Raw genomic sequence first — 21,202 nt, 5'->3', positions numbered from 1 at the left:
GATTGTTATCAGGGCCCCGCTCAGTTTTCTTTTCTCAAGACTAACCATGCCCAGTTTTTTTTTAACCTGACCTCTTAGGTCAGATTTTCTAAACCTTTTATCTTTTTTGTTGCTCTCCTGTGGGCTCTCTGATATTTTTCCACATCCTTCTTAAAGTGTGGTGCCCAGAACTGGACACTGTACTCCAACTGAAGCCTCACCAGTGGTGAGTAGAGCAGGACAATTGCCTCTTGTCTTACATGTGGCACTCCTGTTAATACACCCCAGAATGGTTGTTATAAGTAGTTAGTAAAGGGTAACTGCATCACATTTCATTTGTAATCCACTGTAACTCCCAAATCCCTTTCAGCAGTACTACCGCCTAGCCAGTTATTCCCCATTTTGTAGTTGTGCATTTGATTTTTTTTCTTCCTAAGTGTAGTTCTTTGCACTTGCCTTTGTTGACGTTCATTTTGATACAGATAGTGGTGATGCACACTAATTGCCCTATACTCATCATTTAATTATGCAAGAATTTTAAGATAATCTGCCATGATAAAAAGCAGTCATAGTCCTATCTCTGTGCCACGTTGCTGAATCTTGGGACAAGTGTGCAATTAATCTTTACCATCTCTGAACCTTCAATGGCATTAAAAAGAAGACACCCTGAACAGGAGAAACCTACAAAGAATCAAACACACAGGTTTTTTTCAGGTTAATGCATCTCTTGAATTTATATTCTTTCCTCTGACCTGTTTTTCAGCACCTCCACCACTTCCACCAAAAAACATTCCAGCTACACCACCTAGGACTGGTTCTCCCTTAACAGTTGGAATAGGTAAGAATGAGGCATTACGTTTATTAGCTCATCAAATAATACTGCATAAGATATATACCATGCATAACTGAGCATGGGTCTGTAACCACTGACTCCAGAATCCCCCACCGACCTCAGTGCAATTTCTGCATATGTAAATACTTATAGAATCAGGTCCATTCTGAGGAAATCTGCATAATGACCATGTATTTGAACGTACTTGTATATGTTTAACTCACATGCATTTTATGTTTCCTTTTTATTTCCGCTGTTTTAGCATCTATTGTGTTCAAAATTATACCACCTAAGTCCTACATACAGAGCCCTTGGTTTTTTAATGATTTTGTCATCTTTACTATCTATTGATTTATTTCCTCTCCCACTTTTTGGTTCTGAGCCATTTTAGTAAAAAAATGTGACACTAGTTCTAAAGTTATACCTGAAACTGTTATAGTAGCTCTTTAAATTGGCTTTTCACTTTCATTTTGAATGTATTTTTAAGGTTCAATTCTTGTGAAATATGGGTGAAAAACTAATGTTCCTTTTTCTAAGAGCAATTCAGGGTCTGATCCTGTAATTCTTATCCCAAACTCCTGTTGCTTTTCAATGGGAGGCTTGGGTGCAAAGTTGGGATTTAATCTAGAATTAGAAAATCTCAGTGTTGTTCATGCAGAGGTATGCCAAATAGCTTTGCTAACTATAATACTTATAAAGATGTATGGTGAAAGAAATCTAGGCTATGTGGAATGCAACAGGAGTAAACGAGGTGGCTAGCAGACATAAATTTATCAACTAAAATCAGAACTGTATGTTTAAATAAAGAAATGCAATCATTGTTCTTTGAAACAGATGCATTGTATGGAAAACAATAGTTACATTATGCAACATGAACATTCAATGCAAATGTGGTATATTATTGAACCATTTAGTGATATAGAATCTCTATGCAATGAACTTAGTGCTCTATTCATCAATATCTTTATTCATACTCACGTATCTTCATTTTTCCATTTTATAGCTATGCAGTCAGATGGCAGTTGTCAACCTGCATAAAATAGCATTCATCAACAAGAGCAAATGAAATACGCAGCCATGTGTGACTATATATTTGCTGGCTTTTGGCTTGCAGCATATTTCAGTATGTGTATCAAATGTGGTAATACAGAAAGGTCTCTTTTTAAAATTGAATACATTTTACTCCCTAAAATACAGCATGAGTCCTCTGTGACAACAGAGTCAGAAGATGGTTTTCTAAAATCTAAGAATATGCAATAGATGTAGATGGATGTACACAGGAGGGTATGTAGTTATTATAGTAGTGCTATAGTGGGTATAGCTGGGGACTCCTGGGTTGGACCATCTTTTGCCACTGACTTTGAGACTTTGGACAGATCACTGTGTTAATCAGTGTACCCCTTCATTAAATAGGTATAATACAACCTCTCTGGGATGCGGTTAGGCTTGCTTAACTTTGAGATCTTCCATAAAAGATGCTATACTGCGTGAGTGTCCAGTTTGATCATCAGTATTCCACCGTAAGAAGGACAGAAAAATCTGAGTACTAGAGGAATATGTGGGGTTTGTTTCCATTGGCTGCAATACAGCTATGTTGATGAATTCTATTTCCACATTGGTTACAAGGCTAGATTTGCTCAAAAATTAACAATAAATGGTGCGTGATGACTCAGTTCATGAGTAAAGCCTTTAAAAAACCCAGTATCCACAGTAGGTTACAACTGAAATACATACACACTGTATGCTACAGTATATTGCATGTACACTGCCAGTATATAAGTGTTCCAAAATAGCGTATGTGCATTAACCTGTGTAAATATGCAGGTTATCTCAAGTGAATCTCAGGTTACTGTGCTGTGTGTGTATTTTTAAAATTTAGTAATAATTCACACAATGTTAAGTTATTTAGACAATGCATAATGAACATCACTAGCCAATTATATATTTCAGCAGGATGCAGATATGATGTAAAGTAATATACAAGAAAGGTATACATATGGTGTATATAGTGCATGCTTTTTTCATATAATGTATATATTTTAATCCCATATGTGCTTTTGTACATTGTGCATAACCGTATTACGTAGATATTTTCATGCACATGAACCATGTCTCCAATAGCTAGTAAGAAAACATGCTTTTTAAGTATCGCTGCTGGAATGTAGCTGACTTTGCAAGCCCCGTATAAATGTAGAGTATAGTGCAACTTCAGCTATACCATCAATATTAAAGTTTAAAATAAACTACTTTGACCACAGGAAGTGACCAGACAGCAACAGAGGTCAAAAGTGACAAACTACCATCCATCAATGACTTGGACAGCATTTTTGGCCCAGTGTTGTCCCCCAGGTCTATTGCTGTTAACGCAGAAGATAAGTGGGTCAATTTTTCTGATCAGTCCCCGGAAAACGTAACAGCAGAGTTGACTTCAAGGGAAAAAGTGGTGTCCCCACCTGTGGCATCAGAAATCCCAGCTGAATCTCCAGCTGTTGAAACCTCCCGCAATGTTCCATCACCTCTCAATTTAGAAGAGGTTCAGAAGAAAATTTCTGAGCAAACCCACGTTAAAGATGATAACTTAGAAACAACAGCATCTCCTAAAGATTTTGGGTTGGGACAGAGAGCTACACCACCTCCCCCTCCACCACCTACCTACAGAACAGTGGTGTCATCACCTGGACCCAGCCCTATCAGTGGCACAGGAAGCACCAGTGGTATGTCTTATGGCTTGAGTGTGCTTCAATGTGCCCATGAATGCCTTTTTGCTGCAGTGTGAACACAACCTTTTAGCTGCTCTTAGCTGGCTTTTAAGCATCAGTCATTCCCTTTTGTTTGATTGTACTGTGCCCCCAGTGGCGTCTTCTTTTCATATAATGCTCTTGTGGTCCGAGTCGAGCTTGTACCCTGGATATCATGTTTCCTTTTACCCTGTCATTGTTGAGTGTCTGACATGAGAGGGGGAGTTGTGACTCTGCAAATCAGACTCCAAGGTGTAAATCTAGACAGCTTTTCACCAAAGATCATGTTTATTGCCTTAAATAAGTGCACATGCTCAACAGTTTGAACTTCTCTCCCAGATATCCACCTGTGATACATGAGTATTTGCAGGGCCCCAAGCTGCTGACAGCCCCAGACTTCAGCACAGTTGCCAGCCTGCCATAATATCCTCCAGGAACTGCAAAATGAACAAAAATAGTGGAAAAACAGACAAATCTTTGCTGGCTTTTCAGAAAACAAAACTGTCACTTTTAAGTAAAGCAGGAAATTCTTTGAATTCACTGTCTGTTCATATGAGGCACTGACAGCATACGTGCAGCCAAGTCACCTTAAAGGCTAACAAAGCCAAATAAACAGAAGCCCTGCAGATATAAGTTGTGATGCAATAAATTCAGTATATCTCTCCTTCACCATTCTGAGAATGTCCTTGAGAATCCTAGATAGTGCGACGCTGAACTAGGCTTTGATAAATGGCTTTTTAAAATTAACACTGTAGAGTAAAACATGGATTTGTTTGAAGTTTGCTGGTTCATTGGCTTCACCAGTTTAATTCCAAATTGGTATACGTCCATTAGGTCAAATGACCTTGTTGGAGGTTGGTTTTCCCAGTGTCTTTCATGTCGTTCTCAAGAGGGGTACAACTTGATCACCTTATTTTTAAAGACTTAAAGGCTCATCTACGTGGGGAAATTTACTGGCAAAACTATCCTGGTATAAATATACTGCTGTAATTATACTAGTACCTGTCTCCACGTGGACATTACACCATAAGCTAACCCAGCAAAAGGCACTCTTTTCTTGGCATAAGAATGTCCACACGGGAAGTTAAAGCAGTATAACTATAGAGGTATAATTATACCAGTGTAGTTCTGCTGATCAACTTCCCCATGTAGACAGGCCCTAAGCAAGATAGAAGTTATTGGTATTTGGAGAAAAAGAACCCCATGTTTTACACTGGGCACTGATGCTGGTGTTGAACATGTTTTGAAATTCTTTGTTTGCATTAGTGCATTTCCCACTTAAAACAGATATTTTCTGATTACTTTAATTAGGCCATGGTTTTAATTGTATGTAAAAGCATTGCTGAATACCACAGAAATGTAGTGTCTGAGGGCATGAAAAACTGGAGATTGCTCCTGAGTTACGTTTGGCATCCTTTTCACATTCTCAACTTCATGTGGCAGAATGTAACTCTCAATGAAATCCCCCAGGTGGGGAAGGTTGGTTTTTTGTTTTTGTTTTTGTTTTTTTTAAACTAATCCGGATTCTGCCCTGGAGGTGAGCATTTCAGTGGTGGGTAAAGTGATTTTTCTGTGTTGGGATTGTAAAGTGCTCTGTATTGCAAGGTACTGATCACACTTGATGTCTGTTGGAGTTGAGGGTGCTCCACACTTAGTGAGAGAGGGACCCTAGACACTGGTGATATTTTTGTTTAGCACCAGCTGTTTCCTGAGTTCTGTACAATGCACAGAAATGCAGACGCTCCCTGCTCTGAAGTGTTTGCACTCTAAAAGCAGGCACACAGAAGATGGAGCACATTGGAAAATGTGGGGCTATCTCCTGTAATAATTATAAACCCCTTATAAACACTGCAGAATTGAATTTTTAGGATGGATTTCTATGAGGAGAGGGTGGTGGCTTGCAGGGGCAGCTCCAGGCACCAGCGCACCAAGTGTGTGCCTGGGGCGGCAAGCCGCGGGGGACGGCCTGCCGGTTGCTGTGAGGGCGGCAGTCAGGCTGCCTTCTGCAGCATGCCTGTGGGAGGTCTGCCGGTCCTGCAGTTTCAGCGGCAATTCGGTGGCAGGTAAGCCAAAGCCGCGGGACCGGCGGACCTCCCGCAGACATGCCGCCGAATCCGCGTTACCAGCGGACCTCCCACAGGCGCATCACCAAATGCCGCTTGACTGCTGTGCTTGGGGCGGCAAAATACATAGAGCCGCCCCTGGTGGCTTGGGGGACTGGGATAAATAGGATGTTCCACACATGGGGTGGAGGGCAGCATGGAACATACTATGCAGATGGGAGTGAGAGAAACTTAAAACCATTGTCATTTAACAGTACCCAGTGATGACCATACTACTATAGGGTAAGGTGGAATTCTGAACATGCCATATATAGGGTCATTAAACAATGTCTTCCTTAATTTTGCTGTGTTTTGGAAGATCCATCCTCTTTTCCCTGATAGCTGTGTGTTGGCTTTTGTGTGTGTGTTTAACTGACCACTATTCTTGTAGCATGTGATCGGTCAGCATATGTCTGACCTCCTTGATAATGCTGATGTGGGAAGCCACCCTACAAGAATGTGGGATGCAGAATTCCTTGTGTGACTTTTAAAGGGCCAGCAGTTGGGAAGATTACCATTGGTGGAGGGCAAGTTTGACAGTTTGGGTTTGTATAAGTCCCTTCCCTACTCATTTAAGCCACATCCTTTTGTTCTCCTGACCTGTGCTATAATAAGTACCTCTCCAAACTCTGAACAGGCCTTTCTCCCACTCCATTCCAAATCCTTTGGTGATATTCCTTTAGTTACCTGGTCTGCTAGGCTCTGACTAACTGGGCATTCAGGTTCCACTTGCTTTGGGATGTCCTCCGGTCAGAGATGTCCCTGAATGTTTTGTCTTTCTATTCCTGGGAAGTCCTGGAAGCTGTGAGATTTGAATATAGCAGCAGGGGCTTCTGGCTCGGCTCAAACACCAAAATGGAGGCCTGTTGGTGGTCATAAGAGGAAAAAATTGAGAGGTCCTTGCCTCAGCCATCTAACCTTTTTTTAAAAAAAAAAGGCAGGAAGGGGGGAGACGGAGGGACAGGGATTTGGCTTCTGATCCTTATTTGGCATATGATTGGGTTGGTTCTTTTTTTTCCAAATTAGTTGGCTAATCTCTAATTTTTAACCCTTTCAGTAGCTAATTGAGGAATCACACACATATGCTCACCAATGTCTGTTATGCATATCTATTTTTTAGTTTCTGCTTATGCTTTACTTTTAAGTAGAGTGATGTTAGCTGGATATGTTCCAGAGCTATAAAATGGTTTGATGGCAGAACATTTTTTTAAAGGCAAAGAATTCTGTAGCTCTGTAGCTATAATTGGATTTTGCAGATGTGGGATTACATTCAGTTACATGTTGATTAGTGGAATTCTGCTGTATATACTTGGTGCAGAAATGGTATAGAAGCGCAGTGGAATTCAAGGGATCTTGAATGGGGTGGCATCCCGCGGGAGGGCGGCAGGAGGCTCCGGTGGACCTCCTGCAGGCACGCCTGCGGAGGGTCCGCTGGTCCCGCGGCTCCGGTGGACCTCCCGCAGACATGCCTGCGGAGGGTCCGCTGGTCCCGCAGCTTCGGTGGAGCATCCGCAGGCATGCCTGCGGGAGGTCCACCAGAGCCGCGGGACCAGTGGACTCTCCGCAGGCACGTCTGCGGGAGGTCCACCGGAGCCGCGGGACCGGCGACCGCCAGAGCGCCCCCCGCGGCATGCCGCCCTGCTTGGGGCGGCGCAAATCCTAGAGCTGCCCCTGAACAAATATCTTCCATTTTAAAATTCTTATATCTAGAACATTAACAGTTGTTGCTTCTCTAACTACTTAAAACATTAATATGGATAAATACAAGTTTTAATCCTGTCCCCTTAGAATTCCTGCAGTCCTGTTAGAATAATTTCCTTCTTGTAGGGCAATAAGTTTTTTATGGTCTGAAGTGGAAAATTTTCAAACACAGGTGCCTCAGGTTAGTCTCCTAAATCCACTTTTAGGCTCCTAAATAGAAGCGGCTTGTTTTTCCAAAGTGCAGAAATTGGTGGCCAACATTTTAAAAAAGCAGAACCTAACTTTTGACCCAAGATTTTATGTAACATAGGAGCAAATTTTTGTATCTATAAATTTCATTTTCAAACTTCCATGTTTTTAAACTAACCAAATGTTAGATTCTTATGGCAAATGATTCTGTTTAAATGGAAAAATGAAAAACAAAGCAGCCCGTCCTAATATATAGTTAGAAAATTAGACAGTACAGTGCCAAACAGAATGTGTTTTCAAGTATTCTGTAAAACTCATTAACAACAGTCCTGAAAGACCCAGTGTATCTATCCTTAATCTTAGGACTTTTCTATTTAGAGGTTTCGGTAAATCTTAGTTTAGGAGTTGAAGGAGTTTTAAAGATATTTTTTGCACAATACGCTATAAAATGTACTTTTGTACAATATCAATGATTGCTGAACTTATCCTGGTCTGTTAAATTTTCTTAGTTACATCAAAATAGTATGTCAAGTATTCTGCTAAGTACCTCATCTCATTCCTTTTTATTAAGTTGCAGCTAGTCGATCTTCACAGCAAGGTGACAGTGATCAATGACAAAATGAAACATTTGAGCTCCACAGTTAGCTACTTAAAATTTGTCTTTTATGGTAACTATTTTTTAAATAATTTTTTTAAATGGATTCTTTGGGGCTCCCCAGAGACCTTATAACATTCTCCGCTTTCCCCATTCTGGTCCTCACTCATGTTTAATGATTGCCATCTTACAATAATAGGCAATGAAATTAAAATTAAAAGATTTGTGCAAGGTTTGTCCCCATCAAAACCACTTCTACCAAGGACTCTGGAGGTTTTTTGTTATTTTTTAAACCAGGTATTCATTCAGAGTTAGTTATTTTAAATGTCATCTTTGTTAACCTCAGCCTCTATATCAGCTATATAACTAGGATTTGATAGAGCCTCACTGTAATTTTGTAACAAAGATTAAAAAGGAACAAATCTGAAGTAACACTTGACTATATCATGTATTCAGCATCAAGAATTAAGCCCAGTCTTACAAACCATTATGGTCACCATAGTGCCTACTGCAGTTATTTCAATCCCCTCCATACTACTGTGCTTACAATGAGAAAAACTGAGAAATTCAGTCTCTCCAGCTATAAAATAGGATAAATTCTTCCCAGTCAGTTATGTCCTGGCCACCATACTAACAAATAATGCTGGCTGAAAACATTTTTTTAAAGCTGTTTCATAGCATGGACCTTCCCCCTCCGACGCACCCACTCTCTCAGTGGTTTGGACACTGCTATTGTTTTAAATGTTCAGTGAATTCTAAGAAAATCTCTCTTTCTCCTGTCTTGCATTTACAGTCTTTCATGGAAATCCATGAAGATGTCTGAAATAACAACTGTCTTACACCAATGATGCTTGAGAAAAGCAGGCCCCCACTGCATGTACATACAAAAATCATCTCCTTACTCCAGGAAATATATTAGTAAATGTCAATTACTAAAAGTTATTTTTCCCTCATCCAAAAAACGTGTGGCTGTATCAACATTATGAATTTAAAACATTCAGAGGCAGAGAAGAGAAACTTGCATACAAATAACCAGAAGAGAAATCAGGGACTAAGGGAAGAGATTGTGAAAGTTAAACTGAAAAATATTGTTAGGCCATCAGTAGTTGCTTCTCACAGTAACTCACTGCAATAAACAGAAGTACAAGGCAACCACTTGCTCCCAAACTGCCAGCATGTAGTTTACAGACATGATACTGGTGTTCAAGAGAGAAGATTTAAAACTTCTGATACTTCAAATATAAAAATAAAATTTTTCACCATGGAGCAAATTTTAGCCTCTGATTTTGTGTTCAGAAAATCACACCAACAAAGTCTGCATTACCATGTGCATGTGCAAATTTAGAGCTTGGTATGAAGTTCGCTCAAACCAGATTCCACAGCAGATCATTGAGTTTTGGGTTTTACTATGGCCTTCTTGGTTATCAGCTGTAACTTACTCTTCCACATTGCCATGTTTATAGATTGACTTGCAATGTGGTAGCTGTGAATGTGAGTTGGAAGCTGGATTAGTGTTTGTTTGCTTGATAGCACGCAGTACGCTATGGGGAGTTCAGTGCTGAGAGAGCAGCTTGAGTTTAATCTTATATTTATAGTCTGTGTTTATTTCAGGTTCTTCATCTCCGGCTCGCCCAGCGACTCCACTGGCTGCCTGCAGCAGCCCCACACCACCGCCTCCTCCACCTCGGCCCCCATCTCGGCCAAAACTGCCTCCAGGGAAGCCTGGAGTTGGCGATGTGGTATGTTCACCCTTTTCATAACCACTAATGAGAGAGGGGATTCACAATGAATCAGGAATTTTGTGTTTGTTTCCAGTCTGATAAAACAAGTTAATAGAACTGAGCAAGTAATTCATAGCAAATAAATGAGTCTGCAAATGGTCCCTGACCAGTTCAGTTTTCTATAATTTATTCATCATTCGAAATTACACATGGGAGAATTTCTGTGAATGATTCTTACTTTGCTGATGGCTTGCTAACCGTTCACTGTGCGTATTCAGTATGTGCAGTATGAGCTGCTTGGTAGTTTTGATTGGACACAGTAGACTGTCTGTTCCCTGATTTGGATACACCCTAACTCTTAGAATCAGGATTTTTGGTGCAAATACTCATGTTTATGAATTCAAGATTCACTTTCCTAACACGTTTTCTGACATTGCCTTAAAATGTGCTATTTGTTGAAACATTCCTGTCACTAAATTTGTTCACTGGAATGTTTGCAGAAAGCCAACACAAAAGGACCCCAGTGCAGCCAAAGTGAATTATTTTTGAGTTAATTTTTTTTCAGTTAATTACTCAGTCCTACAGGTTAAAAACCAAGAGTATCCTGCAGTAAAGCGTAGATTGTCTTTAAATGATGGAAGATGGCACACTCACGCACATGTTTTACATATCCTAAAACTTTCATTCAATTGAAGATCCTCAGAAATAACCATGTGATTATAATAGGTTGCTGCTCTTGTGCCAACAGAATTAGCAAGTATTCTAGTTTGCATGGGACTTAGTATCGTTCTTACAGTATTTTGCTTAAGTGTCTTGTCATAGGAACACTGGGAAATCCTGATTGGCTAGTGAGGAGGGGAAGATGTGTTCTAATCTTGGTGGTATATCACCCTACAATAATGATCCTGTGTCCCCATTTTTAAATACTGTATAAATAAGAACAACATGTATCATTTAAAATGGTATGATTTGTAATGCTTTAAAATGTTGCTACAAACCTTCTCTATATTAATGAATTGTGGAATTAAGGCCCACTCCTGAAAGCACATTGCATGTAGAACTCTTAGTACTGTTTAGAACTCTACTAGCCAGCGAGAGTTTGGCCTGCAGAAGGATTCCAGAATCATGCCCTGAAAAAATAATTTTCTTTCTTTCTTTGGATTTATACATATATCTTTTCATCACAGTGGGTTGGCTCCACTAGGACCTAATGGACACTTATTGCTTCAAGTGGGTTATCACAAGGTTTAATGTGTGTGAATCCAGCCACAAGTGGCAACTCATTGAATATTTACTTTGTGTAGTATTTACCCATAACATACCATCCGTCCTGCATTTTCTAGCCTTAAATTGCCATCTCGTAGTTAGATGGTGTTGCGGGGTCCGAAGCAAACGCTGGGTCGTCTATGTCTAGAATTCTCCCATCTCTCTCCTGCTTGTTTTAAAATTTTATAGCACTGCCAATTTTTTGAAAATTGTAAGAATACTTTATGGCCCAAGAGGAGAAAACAAACTTAGACTTGCAAGACAGAATTTTTCATCGATTTTCCTAGGCCTTATCTTCTTTAAAGCATCATTTGTATTAAAGGTGTGAGACCCATTAAGATCCACATTATTTACTGTGGGTGAAGAAGGTATTGAGATTACTGGTATATAAAAGCCTTATGTCTGTGTTCAAAGGCATCTGTTTATATCTGGTGTAAATGTTACAGTATGTATATTTTTAATCTTGCGTTATTTTGTGTTTTTCTACAGTCCAGGCCTTTTAGCCCTCCTATTCACTCATCCAGTCCTCCTCCGGTAGCACCTTTAGCCCGTGCTGAAAGTACTTCTTCCATATCATCCACCAATTCCTTGAGTGCAGCCACTACTCCCACAGTTGGTAAAAACGACAGGTTTCTTTTGTAATCTTTTATAGAGTTGAATGGCTTTTTTAAAAATTTGAGTTTCTGAAACCCTCTACTTTGTGTTATCATTTTCTAAATTTTTGCTTTCATGTTCATATTCTTTTAAAGCAGTTTAAGTGAAAGAAATATAAACTATTACCCAGCCTATACAGGAGTTTTCCTATTCTGTTGGATATAAAAGTGTTTTAAGAGTATGGGTATTTGGTAAAAGTAAAAGATATCACCAATGAGGTCTGGTGTTAGTTTTAATTGATATCTATAAACTTAGTCAAAAGAAGAATGGGAACATTTTTCTTTTCTTTTTTGGTGGGAGGTGGGTTGGGGGAGCCAAGATTTAAAATTGGATGGTGGCATCCTGGAAACAATTACTCCTAAACCATGTCGAGTTTTCAGTCTGATATTTGCCTGTAAAGTGGTAGATAGCAAAACTTTGGGGTCTTGCAAAAGCTTTAGAACTTTTCAAAACAACTAGGGTTTCTGATACATCTTAGAACTTGGAAAAAATGGTGCAGTTTCCTTCTAGAGGAAACTAAAACACTCTTTAAAAACGTGATTCACTTGCTAAGTAGATTAGGTAACGCTTTCTGTAGTGTGAAAAAATAAATACAAAAATATTGTAAGGCTGACAGCTCCTAGGTTTGGGTGCTTTTGAGTCATGGCTCTGGGTCTCCTCCCTCCCCTTTCTTGGTACAAGAAACTCTTTTATTCTCTCTGTCTCTGCCTCTTTCTCATTTACGAGGTTTTTGCTCCGTCTCCTCATATGGACTCTTATCTGCTGCAGACCCAGGTCTCTTTGTTTCCTCTCTCTCTCTCGTATTCCCTCTGTCTTCATCAAGACACCTCTCTCTCGCTTCTGTAGATCTTCAATCCCTTTTCTGTTCCAGGTGTTCTCCTAATTTTCCATTGTTTTTGCCCCTTATCTCATCGCCGCCATCTGACTGAACTATGTCTCGCCAGCTCTCCTATCGCTTGCTTCTTACATTCTCCATTTTCTTTCAGGACGATTTTCAGTTCAGTTACTATATGGGATTTGCTTCATGGGGGAAGGGGACTTGCACTGCCACTGAAATTGTTTTTCCTGGTTAGTCTGAAACAGTGTAGCTGTCCCCTATGGAAGCCAATTTGCTATTGTTGAATGTTCAAACCCCAGGACATCTGAAAATGAAAATTAAGTGTGTGTGTGTTGTCCCCACTTTGATATTGAATGGCATTACTTTTGGAGAGCTTTAAAGTATAGTATTAACAACAGGTTTTATTCCTAGGCTTTATTCCCAATACAAAGAGAGGATTTTAGGAATTGTTTTTGTTTGTTTGAAAATGGAGGTAGTTTGAGCTGAACCCTAGATTCAACCTTTCTTCTCAAACGTGGAGAAAGTCTGGATCTGAATGTTTGCAGTTTGCATCCGTCTCTGGCTAAAACCCAAGGGCATTTTCATTTCTTTATTTATGTTTTGCTGTAGCTTTGATTTATTAAGTCTCCATTCTACCATTTTTTCACTTTCCACTCGCCTTCTTTACGTTTGTATCCTCTATTCCCACTTCCTGGTGGTCACCATTACATTGTAGCATGTCCCTGAAATAAATGCATTTCAACCAGTCAGCATATAATTTATTAAATCCAAATTAGAATGTATTTTCCTCTAATGCACAGAGCAAGGATCCATGCTCTGTATGTACATGAGGACTAAATGGCAAAAATGTGTGATTTGTAATTCTCATATAGCATCTCTGAAATTGGTATTCAATAACATAGATTTTCATTTAATATTTGGATCCTTATCAGTGAGCACACCTTTGAAAATAGCATAGCAGATAGCATAAAGAAATCAAGGGTAAATAAAGGACAAGCTGATCTGTGTTTCAGATATGCTAGGAAAAGTTTGAATGAAATTTAGATGAGTCTCCGGGCAGGTCAAACTGTTGAGATAAATATGGTATGTTTTGCCAACACTTCAGCATTCATGAACAATCTTTTCCAATGTAAGAAAAATAAAAATGCTTCCCCTCAGTAATCATGTTGAATTCCTTTCTACCTATTTAATTTCCTGGACATATATACTTTGTCAGTGGAAGGAAAATCTCTCTGCTTCTCTCATATATGATTTTTATTCCATTCCTTCAGTCAGTATAGCATGTACTGTGAGGAGAACACAGGACAATGTTGCAAAAATACTTCCTTTAAGGTTCTAGCACAAAAAAGTAGCTACTGGTATTTAATTACCCTTTTAATTGTTGGATTGTACTTTTGGGGGATGAAAGCAATACTAGTTGAGGTGAAAGTTACAGCTTTGAGCATCAGAATCAAGGTTATTGGGGTATAACTTTGGTATGAGTTAATTACTCTGAGTGATAGGTGAACTGCAAAAGCTTCAGAGGTTTGATCAGAGCAGCATCCAAAAATGAGATGCTTATTATAACCATCACTGAACTATCTAAACTTCTTTTGTTTAAAAATCAGGTTGTTAATCTCACAAAAAGTAAGTAGCTTTTGTCTGAATTCGGGGTTTAGAATCTGATCTTCCTAATTATACTGAGAGAGTTCCTACATCAAGATAATAAATTAAATTTTTCGTGTGCACCAAGAGCACACAGTACAATCACCTTAAAAATAAGAGAGCCTGCACAACTGCATATCACAAGAGCTATGGAATGTTCTCTTGGGTGCCATCTTGGATTTGTTCCTTCAGGAAATTTAATCCCTGTGGCTGCTGCTTAAGCTTTTAAAGTGTTGGGTTTTTTCAGTTTTAGTAGATGTAGGCAATGCTTCCAATAAACAATATTTAAATTGCTTTGAAGATGCACCCTTCTAAAAGCTGCTTAAGTGACCCTGGGCACTGACACTTCACCTGGAGCAAATTGAAAATTGTGGCTCCTATATTGCCCCACAAAATTCCACTCTGTCCTGTAGGATTTCAACACTTTTAAGAGGTAAACATGCAGGGAAGCTGCTTCCTTTTTGGTAAAGCAAGTGCAGAAGGAACAGTTCTGTCAGGACTCTTCCCTCTCTTGCCCCTCCCATTTTTTCTAATAGCCCCTGCATATGGTGGATCTCTAATTTGAAAGAAGTAATATTTTTGCATGAGGGAGTATACATACTAGAAAGGGCAAGTCTAATTCCTTCATCGGGGGCTCACTCAGCCAGTCACAGTATATCTCTACATACCATGGCATCATTACAGGGTACCTATTTTAACACAGATGAGTTGTTACTGAATAAATTCTTCAATGCACTAGCCACAGACAGGCTTTTCTTTAGCATTGGGAATGAATGTCTTCTCCCTTCATCTTTTTAGTAAACAAGTGTATTTATTGTAGTCGTTAACAGGCCAGCCATGCACTCCATTTCACATCCTAGTTCCTCTGTGTCCATATGAACCCTTTTCCTGAATAGTGCTGGAGTGTGGGAGCATATTCCTCAAATATATCTTTGTTTTGCCAAAGTCCCTCACATTTGTCCCGTGTCACATGGGAGTGCTGATTGCTTTCTCCCAGAAGCAGAGTGGTTCTGAGGGGTGATTGAGATTATCTATTCATTTCAAATTAAAATGTATCCTTGTCATGTTACCTGGAAGTGTGCACAGATGTTAGCACAGAAGGCAGAGGTAGGAGGTTTTTTGAGAGGTATCAGCAGTTCAGAAGCATGGCTAAACCTTTCATGGATTAGTGTGTTGTCATTTCATATAAAGGTGATTCAAGTGCCACTCAGAAAACAACTGCAACCCACTCCAGGATTCCCCAGTGTAATAGAAAGGTTAATGTGTGATTCTCTCTATGGCAGCTGAATATGCCATTGGCTGCTTCCATTTTGACCTGATGTTGATTATTTTTTTTGCTACAAATTAATAGGGCCAGAGGCAGCGGGTAGGCCTATGCTAAAGCAAATAAAGTTGTATGTTTTTGCTGCCAAAAGAGTGTTGAATAAGAACATAAGAATGGCCATATTAGGTCATATGAATGGTCCATCTAACCCAGGATCCTGTCTTCTGATAGTGGACGCTGTCGGATGCTTCACAGGGAATGAATAGAGCAGAGCAACTATCAAGTGATCGTCCAGTCCCAGCTTGTGACAGTCAGAGGTTTAGGGATGTCCAGAGCCAGTTTTACTTTTGGCCTTCACAACTTCCCCTGCCAATGAGTTCCACAGATTGACTGTGTATTGTGTGAAGTAGTATGTCCTTATAAGCTGCAGCAGAGAGGGAAGCAAACAGCGGTTGGTTTAAGGCAGTTATGTGTCATCAAGAGAAAAGAGCAGTAGGTGTGGAACATTCATAGCTCAGAGCCTACGTTAGCAGTGACTCCTAGTCAAAGCTACATCTGGCCACTCCTGAACTAGCCTCTTAGAAGGAGATCTCTGTACTTACATTTGACAACCCCACAGGTTTACCTTGTGGCACAGTAAGAGTATTGGACTCGCATTGTGTTGAGGAACAGATGTACTGGCTGCTCTTTAGACTCATATAGCCATAAAAAAGACATTCCCTGTCCATTTGTCCATCCACTTGAAATACGTATCTGTGCAAGTCCAAATATAGTAATGAACAGAGCTTTTAACTAGCCCCACTATGCTGTTAGAGATTTGTTTCAGAGTTGCAAAGATTATACCATTTGATGGACCTTATCCAAAAGAATATTGAACAGAATGATTTTATTTATTTGTCTCTTCTTGTGATTTGGTTTTCTTTCTTTGTTGTTGCTTGTGCAGTTTGAATAACACATTGTAGAAAGAAAGACTCCATTGTTTCTATTTCAGTGACCTTTAAATTATTTTTCTCATTTAAGTTCTTGTATGTTGTTGATATAGTGCACTGCTTGATTTCATTTGGCATTTGTGTTTTCATTCTTTTGTCTTTTACGTTTCTTTTGCTCATGGTATCAGAAGATGATGCTTTTATTGACAAACTGCCCACGTTTGAAAGGCACTGTGAAACGCCTGCAGGTACTGTATTAGCAGAGTGGTTTCAAGAAATCTGGATTAAAACTCCAAGCCATTGTCTCATAAGAATGCCTATAAAACTTACGGACATGCTTTCTCCTCAACCACCATGAATGTCCAGTGCATATGACATACATATGTTTAAAAATGGAACTCGTGCCACAAAAAATAGCAGGACATTGCATGACAGTTTCTCCGTGACCAAAAAGATTGAGAGAGGTGATATGCTACTGTTTTGTGAATTTAAATTGAAGGAATAAATTTAACTGCTCAAAAATACATTTTAAAATTATTTCAGCAGTACAGAATATTTATAATGTTTGTTCTCCGGTACTTTCAAGGTGGTGTGAGTCCAAGTAAACTGGTAATTCTGGTGGGAAGGGTAAAAAAATTAAATTAGAACTTTCTACTCCAGGTGCTTGACCTGGAATTTTATGTCCTAAAATACAATTTAAAAAAATACATACATTTTACAAAAACACCAACAGCCAATGCAAGGTACAGCCTCCTGCCCAATACAGCTTGCTAATCCTATTTAAGCACCATAGAGACACCACTGGAGATGAAGAGGATAATGCAAGTGACGAAGTTTGTCAAAACAAGTGCAGTTAAATATACTAACCCAGCCTGCATGAACAGGAAGCCTCTTCTACTCCACGCACAGGCAACTACTATCAAGCCGGCAAAAACACCCCTCCATCTAGTCTTCCATAGCTTGCTTTTTGCTTTCTGTTTTCTAAACCAAAAAACAGAGTTTTAAACACCATCCCCCTTTTCCTTGCACATTAACAGCTTGCAGTGCCTCTTCCCTCCCCCATAGTGAGATAAGTTACCTGCTCTGTGACTCACACTGTGTCCTTCTCTCTCCCTCTCCTTAACCTTTCCCATCCCGCTTCAACTCCTGGCCATACAGAGAATGAACAGCCTTCCCTCGTTTGGTTTGACAGAGGAAAGTTTTATTTGACTTTTGAAGGTAAGTAGTACATAGCATACCAGCTTGTAACTTACTCCCCTTTGCTCTTACTATTTAAGTCCTACGGTTTCCTTCAAAACTTCCCCTCTAACTTTTTGTATGAAAATGCTATGGCTACTTAGATGACATCATATCACAAGTTCAACAAGGATCATTTAAATTTGATTTGTACATTTGTCTCCCTTCAATTACTTTTTTTAAAGAACAAAAAGAGACTATTCTTGTGTAAATCATGAATATATTCTACAGAACAAAATCACTTATATTGCCAAAGAACTTGACTCTGTCAACCAGGGCTTTTTTACACTCTTCTGCAAACCATTTGGTACACTAAATGTATCGCTACACAATATGATGATTGAAACCTAAATTACTATTTTATTTTCTATTGGCCTTTACCCTCTTCTGAGTGATTTAACTAGTATTAGCACACTGCCCATTTTAAACTTCCTAGAAAACCTGTGACATACTTAAGGTATATTGGAGAGTAATGTGAAAATAACATCTATATGATTATCTTGAGGGTACTACTCGTCATTTTGTAAAAGTAGGAAATCAGGAAATGTGTCCTACAACTGCTGTACAGAATTCATCAGCATCTGCGTAATCCCAGCATTGTATCTAATTAATTTTCAGTCTATAAAATTGAGTTATCCTTCTGAATTAGAGAGCTGTGCAATTAGTCTGTTCACTTTGAATTACCAGTAACCTTTACCAACTCTTGTATTATAGCTGAGTCTGTAAAATCTGTCCCTTATAAATTTTTGTTTTCAGAGATTTATTCAAGTCAATTTTAAAAACTCACTTGAGGCTAAAAATGCAATCATCTATCCTGGGAACAAATTAAAACACAATCTGTTTGGCCTTTAAGTTTTAAGTGTGCGCAAACGAAAAAAAGTCCACTTGACTGGTCTGGGTGGTTTACGTGAGTTTATTGCTAATAAGAATTACCAGGTTGACAGCACTGGAGAGTGAAGTCATCTGTGTATAAAGAGAATAGGCACCGTGGGCAAAAGGAGTGCAAGCTGCCCCTCTCTACTAAGGACCTCAGGCTTGACCTGGGGGGGACTAACTTTAAACAGTGAAAGAGTAATTGAGTCTCTATGCCCATTCAGCATTTAGTCTGACATTAGAGATGACTATACGTGGTGACAAATGTGATGGTGGCTTAGTGAATTGGGCATTTGTCTAATAGAGAGTGGACTGAGACCATCAGTTTTCCCATAGGCAGCAGATTAGCCATCAAATGGTGGTAACTGTAGGACACTAGCAACTTAACCAGATGATGTATCTATGGCTAATTTGAATAGAACAGGAGTGAGTAATCCTCTGAGCCATCCAGTTTCTCGCTTTTTGATATTTAAAAAGTTTTGGCTGAGTTATTAACATTGGAAAATCAGCTACTGCTTACACATCATGCCTGCTTTACAATCAGACACTAAAATGCCTGCACTACAAATCTTATGGTCTATTTGCCTACTTGGATGAGGGCAGTCTTAGTGCTTTCAAATTATGCTGCAGAGATGTGAAGCTTATGTTGTGGTGTTTAGGGAAGTATATAGATTATATTTTAACATTAGTTCTTGAGCTAGAATGTGGGTCAGGGAGATGGGCAAGGAGGGATAAAATCCAATTCCTAACTTATGGCAAGCTTCTCAACATTTCCAGGGTTTTAAAATACAATTTATATAGTACTTATACACAGTACGTGAGAGGAGTTATAGTCCTTGCTCAGCATTTTAGAGGCGGGCATATTTTAGCCAGGACTGAGTCCAGTTCAGGAGCTTTAAGGTAGGCAAAGGGTGGTAGGCAAACAATGGACAGTGCGTCTATAACCTCAGTAAGTCAATTTGATTTTAACTAAAACTAGGATTATCATTCTTACAATCTTTTCATCTGAACATCGATTGAAAGATGCCAAGGTTAAACTCCCTTAAGGTTTACAAAATCCATGATGGAACTATTTCTTTCCTTCTGCTCATTGCCTTTATCCCAAAGGTTGTCATATCAGTGGGTATGTGAGATCTGGCATCTTATTCTACAGTTGTTTCCAAGTGTCTGGATTAGAAAACATCCAGAGTGAAGACGTGCCAAGTCTTGTTTCTTAAATTAGAATCCTCAAAAAAGGATAATAAGGAGGAGGCAAATCATAGGAGTCTCATCACCATCTTGCTATCGGAAGTCGTATATGATTGTGCTTATGTTTATTGAAGCTCTCTTTCCTGCTAGCTGCTTCTTTGGATTCACTAATTCTTGAACAGATCTTTTCACCATCAAGGAGCCAAGTATTTGGGGGAGTTACTACTTTTTTTTGTTTGTAGATAACTTAGAAATGTTTCCTCTGAATCAGAGCCAAAAAGCATTCTCTTTTTTTTTCCTCTAGTAAAAGTTCCCCAAATAGAAAACTCTTGGGCTTCTGTATGTACTATTTCAGGTTTCTTATGTAGTAACTCTACTCTGGGTAAACAATCCTAGAATCTGCTTTCATCACTCAGCATTTAGATTGTTGCACACATCAGCTGGCTTTCAGCATCTTCTATGATTAGAGTTATACCTGCCAAGCATTTTCTTTGAGCTGCTAATATCTTGAATAATCTGATGTGGCTCAGCTGAGGTAAAGAGCCAACATTCCAGCTCCTACCAGATATTTTTCTTAGGCTTCATTTAATGAAGTTGTTGCCAACGTAATGCTGAACTGGTTCTGAAACAAGGTGTGTGTCTTGGAATAGAGAGTATTCAAGAAGGGGGGGCTGGGGTTACCCTCTTGGCTAAGATCCAGTGCAGTATACGATCACTAGACCACTGGTAAAAATTTGGGCAGACTGATTATTAAACATTTGTAGCGGATCATCCCTATAAGTTGCACAGAAAAAGGGTTTTGATAATTGTGATCTCTTAGCCTTGATGTTTAGTGACATTCTTACTTTAGGTAACAGTTCTGTACTGGGAAAGGGAATGGACGCAATAGCCTGATGGTTTCTATGATAAAACATCAGAGGAGTAGCCATGTTAGTCTGGATCTGTAAAAAGCAACAAAGAGTCCTGTGGCACCTTATAGACTAACAGTTACTCTCTTCTCTTATATGAAGACTGACTACACAGTTCTAAGGTGTATATTCTACCATTATCATTATATATTTAATCCCTATTAGTTTATTTCCCCCACTCCCATTCTTGATCTTCAGTATTACAACAATTTTTATAATCTGATTTTTATGTGCTTTCTTATAATATTCCAACGTACTTTAACTTGTAAAAATTCATGGAAAGAAAAACATAAAATTGTAAAAACAAAGAATATTATTGCTGTCACAGATACTACATATGTGGATCAATGTAATCTCCTAATTGGTTTATGGAGACCACATCATCTGATTTTTCCCCTAATAGTACAAAAGCAAGGGGATAGCCAGTGAAATGGAAAGGCCGTGCATTTAAACCTGCAGTTACACAAATCTAAAGCCAGAGTGTTAAAACCACCACTAACTGACTGACGGGATTTAGGAAGAAATTTCCCTATGGGCAGGTTATT

General features: G+C 39.1%; 1 protein-coding gene across 24 annotated transcripts in view; it reads left to right on the top strand.

Annotated features, from left to right (window-relative positions):
• SGIP1 (SH3GL interacting endocytic adaptor 1) overlaps window positions 1-21,202 on the top strand; it is a 189,887-nt gene that overhangs the window by 130,933 nt on the left and 37,752 nt on the right. For 11 of the 24 annotated variants that reach the window (XM_039485429.1, XM_039485418.1, XM_039485420.1 and 8 more), the window contains 6 exons: window positions 743-817; window positions 3,070-3,525; window positions 9,748-9,875; window positions 11,613-11,739; window positions 16,641-16,700; window positions 17,611-17,670. In XM_039485429.1, coding sequence (XP_039341363.1) covers window positions 743-817; window positions 3,070-3,525; window positions 9,748-9,875; window positions 11,613-11,739; window positions 16,641-16,700; window positions 17,611-17,670 — 906 coding nt within the window. The remainder of the gene's footprint in view (window positions 1-742; window positions 818-3,069; window positions 3,526-9,747; window positions 9,876-11,612; window positions 11,740-16,640; window positions 16,701-17,610; window positions 17,671-21,202) is intronic. The other 13 variants (XM_039485432.1, XM_039485424.1, XM_039485439.1 and 10 more) reach the window with 8 other exon arrangements.

This window comes from Mauremys reevesii, linkage group 8, assembly GCF_016161935.1.
Source record: "Mauremys reevesii isolate NIE-2019 linkage group 8, ASM1616193v1, whole genome shotgun sequence".
Classification (NCBI taxonomy): Eukaryota; Metazoa; Chordata; order Testudines; family Geoemydidae; genus Mauremys; species Mauremys reevesii.
This window is presented reverse-complemented; position numbering and strand designations above follow the sequence as displayed.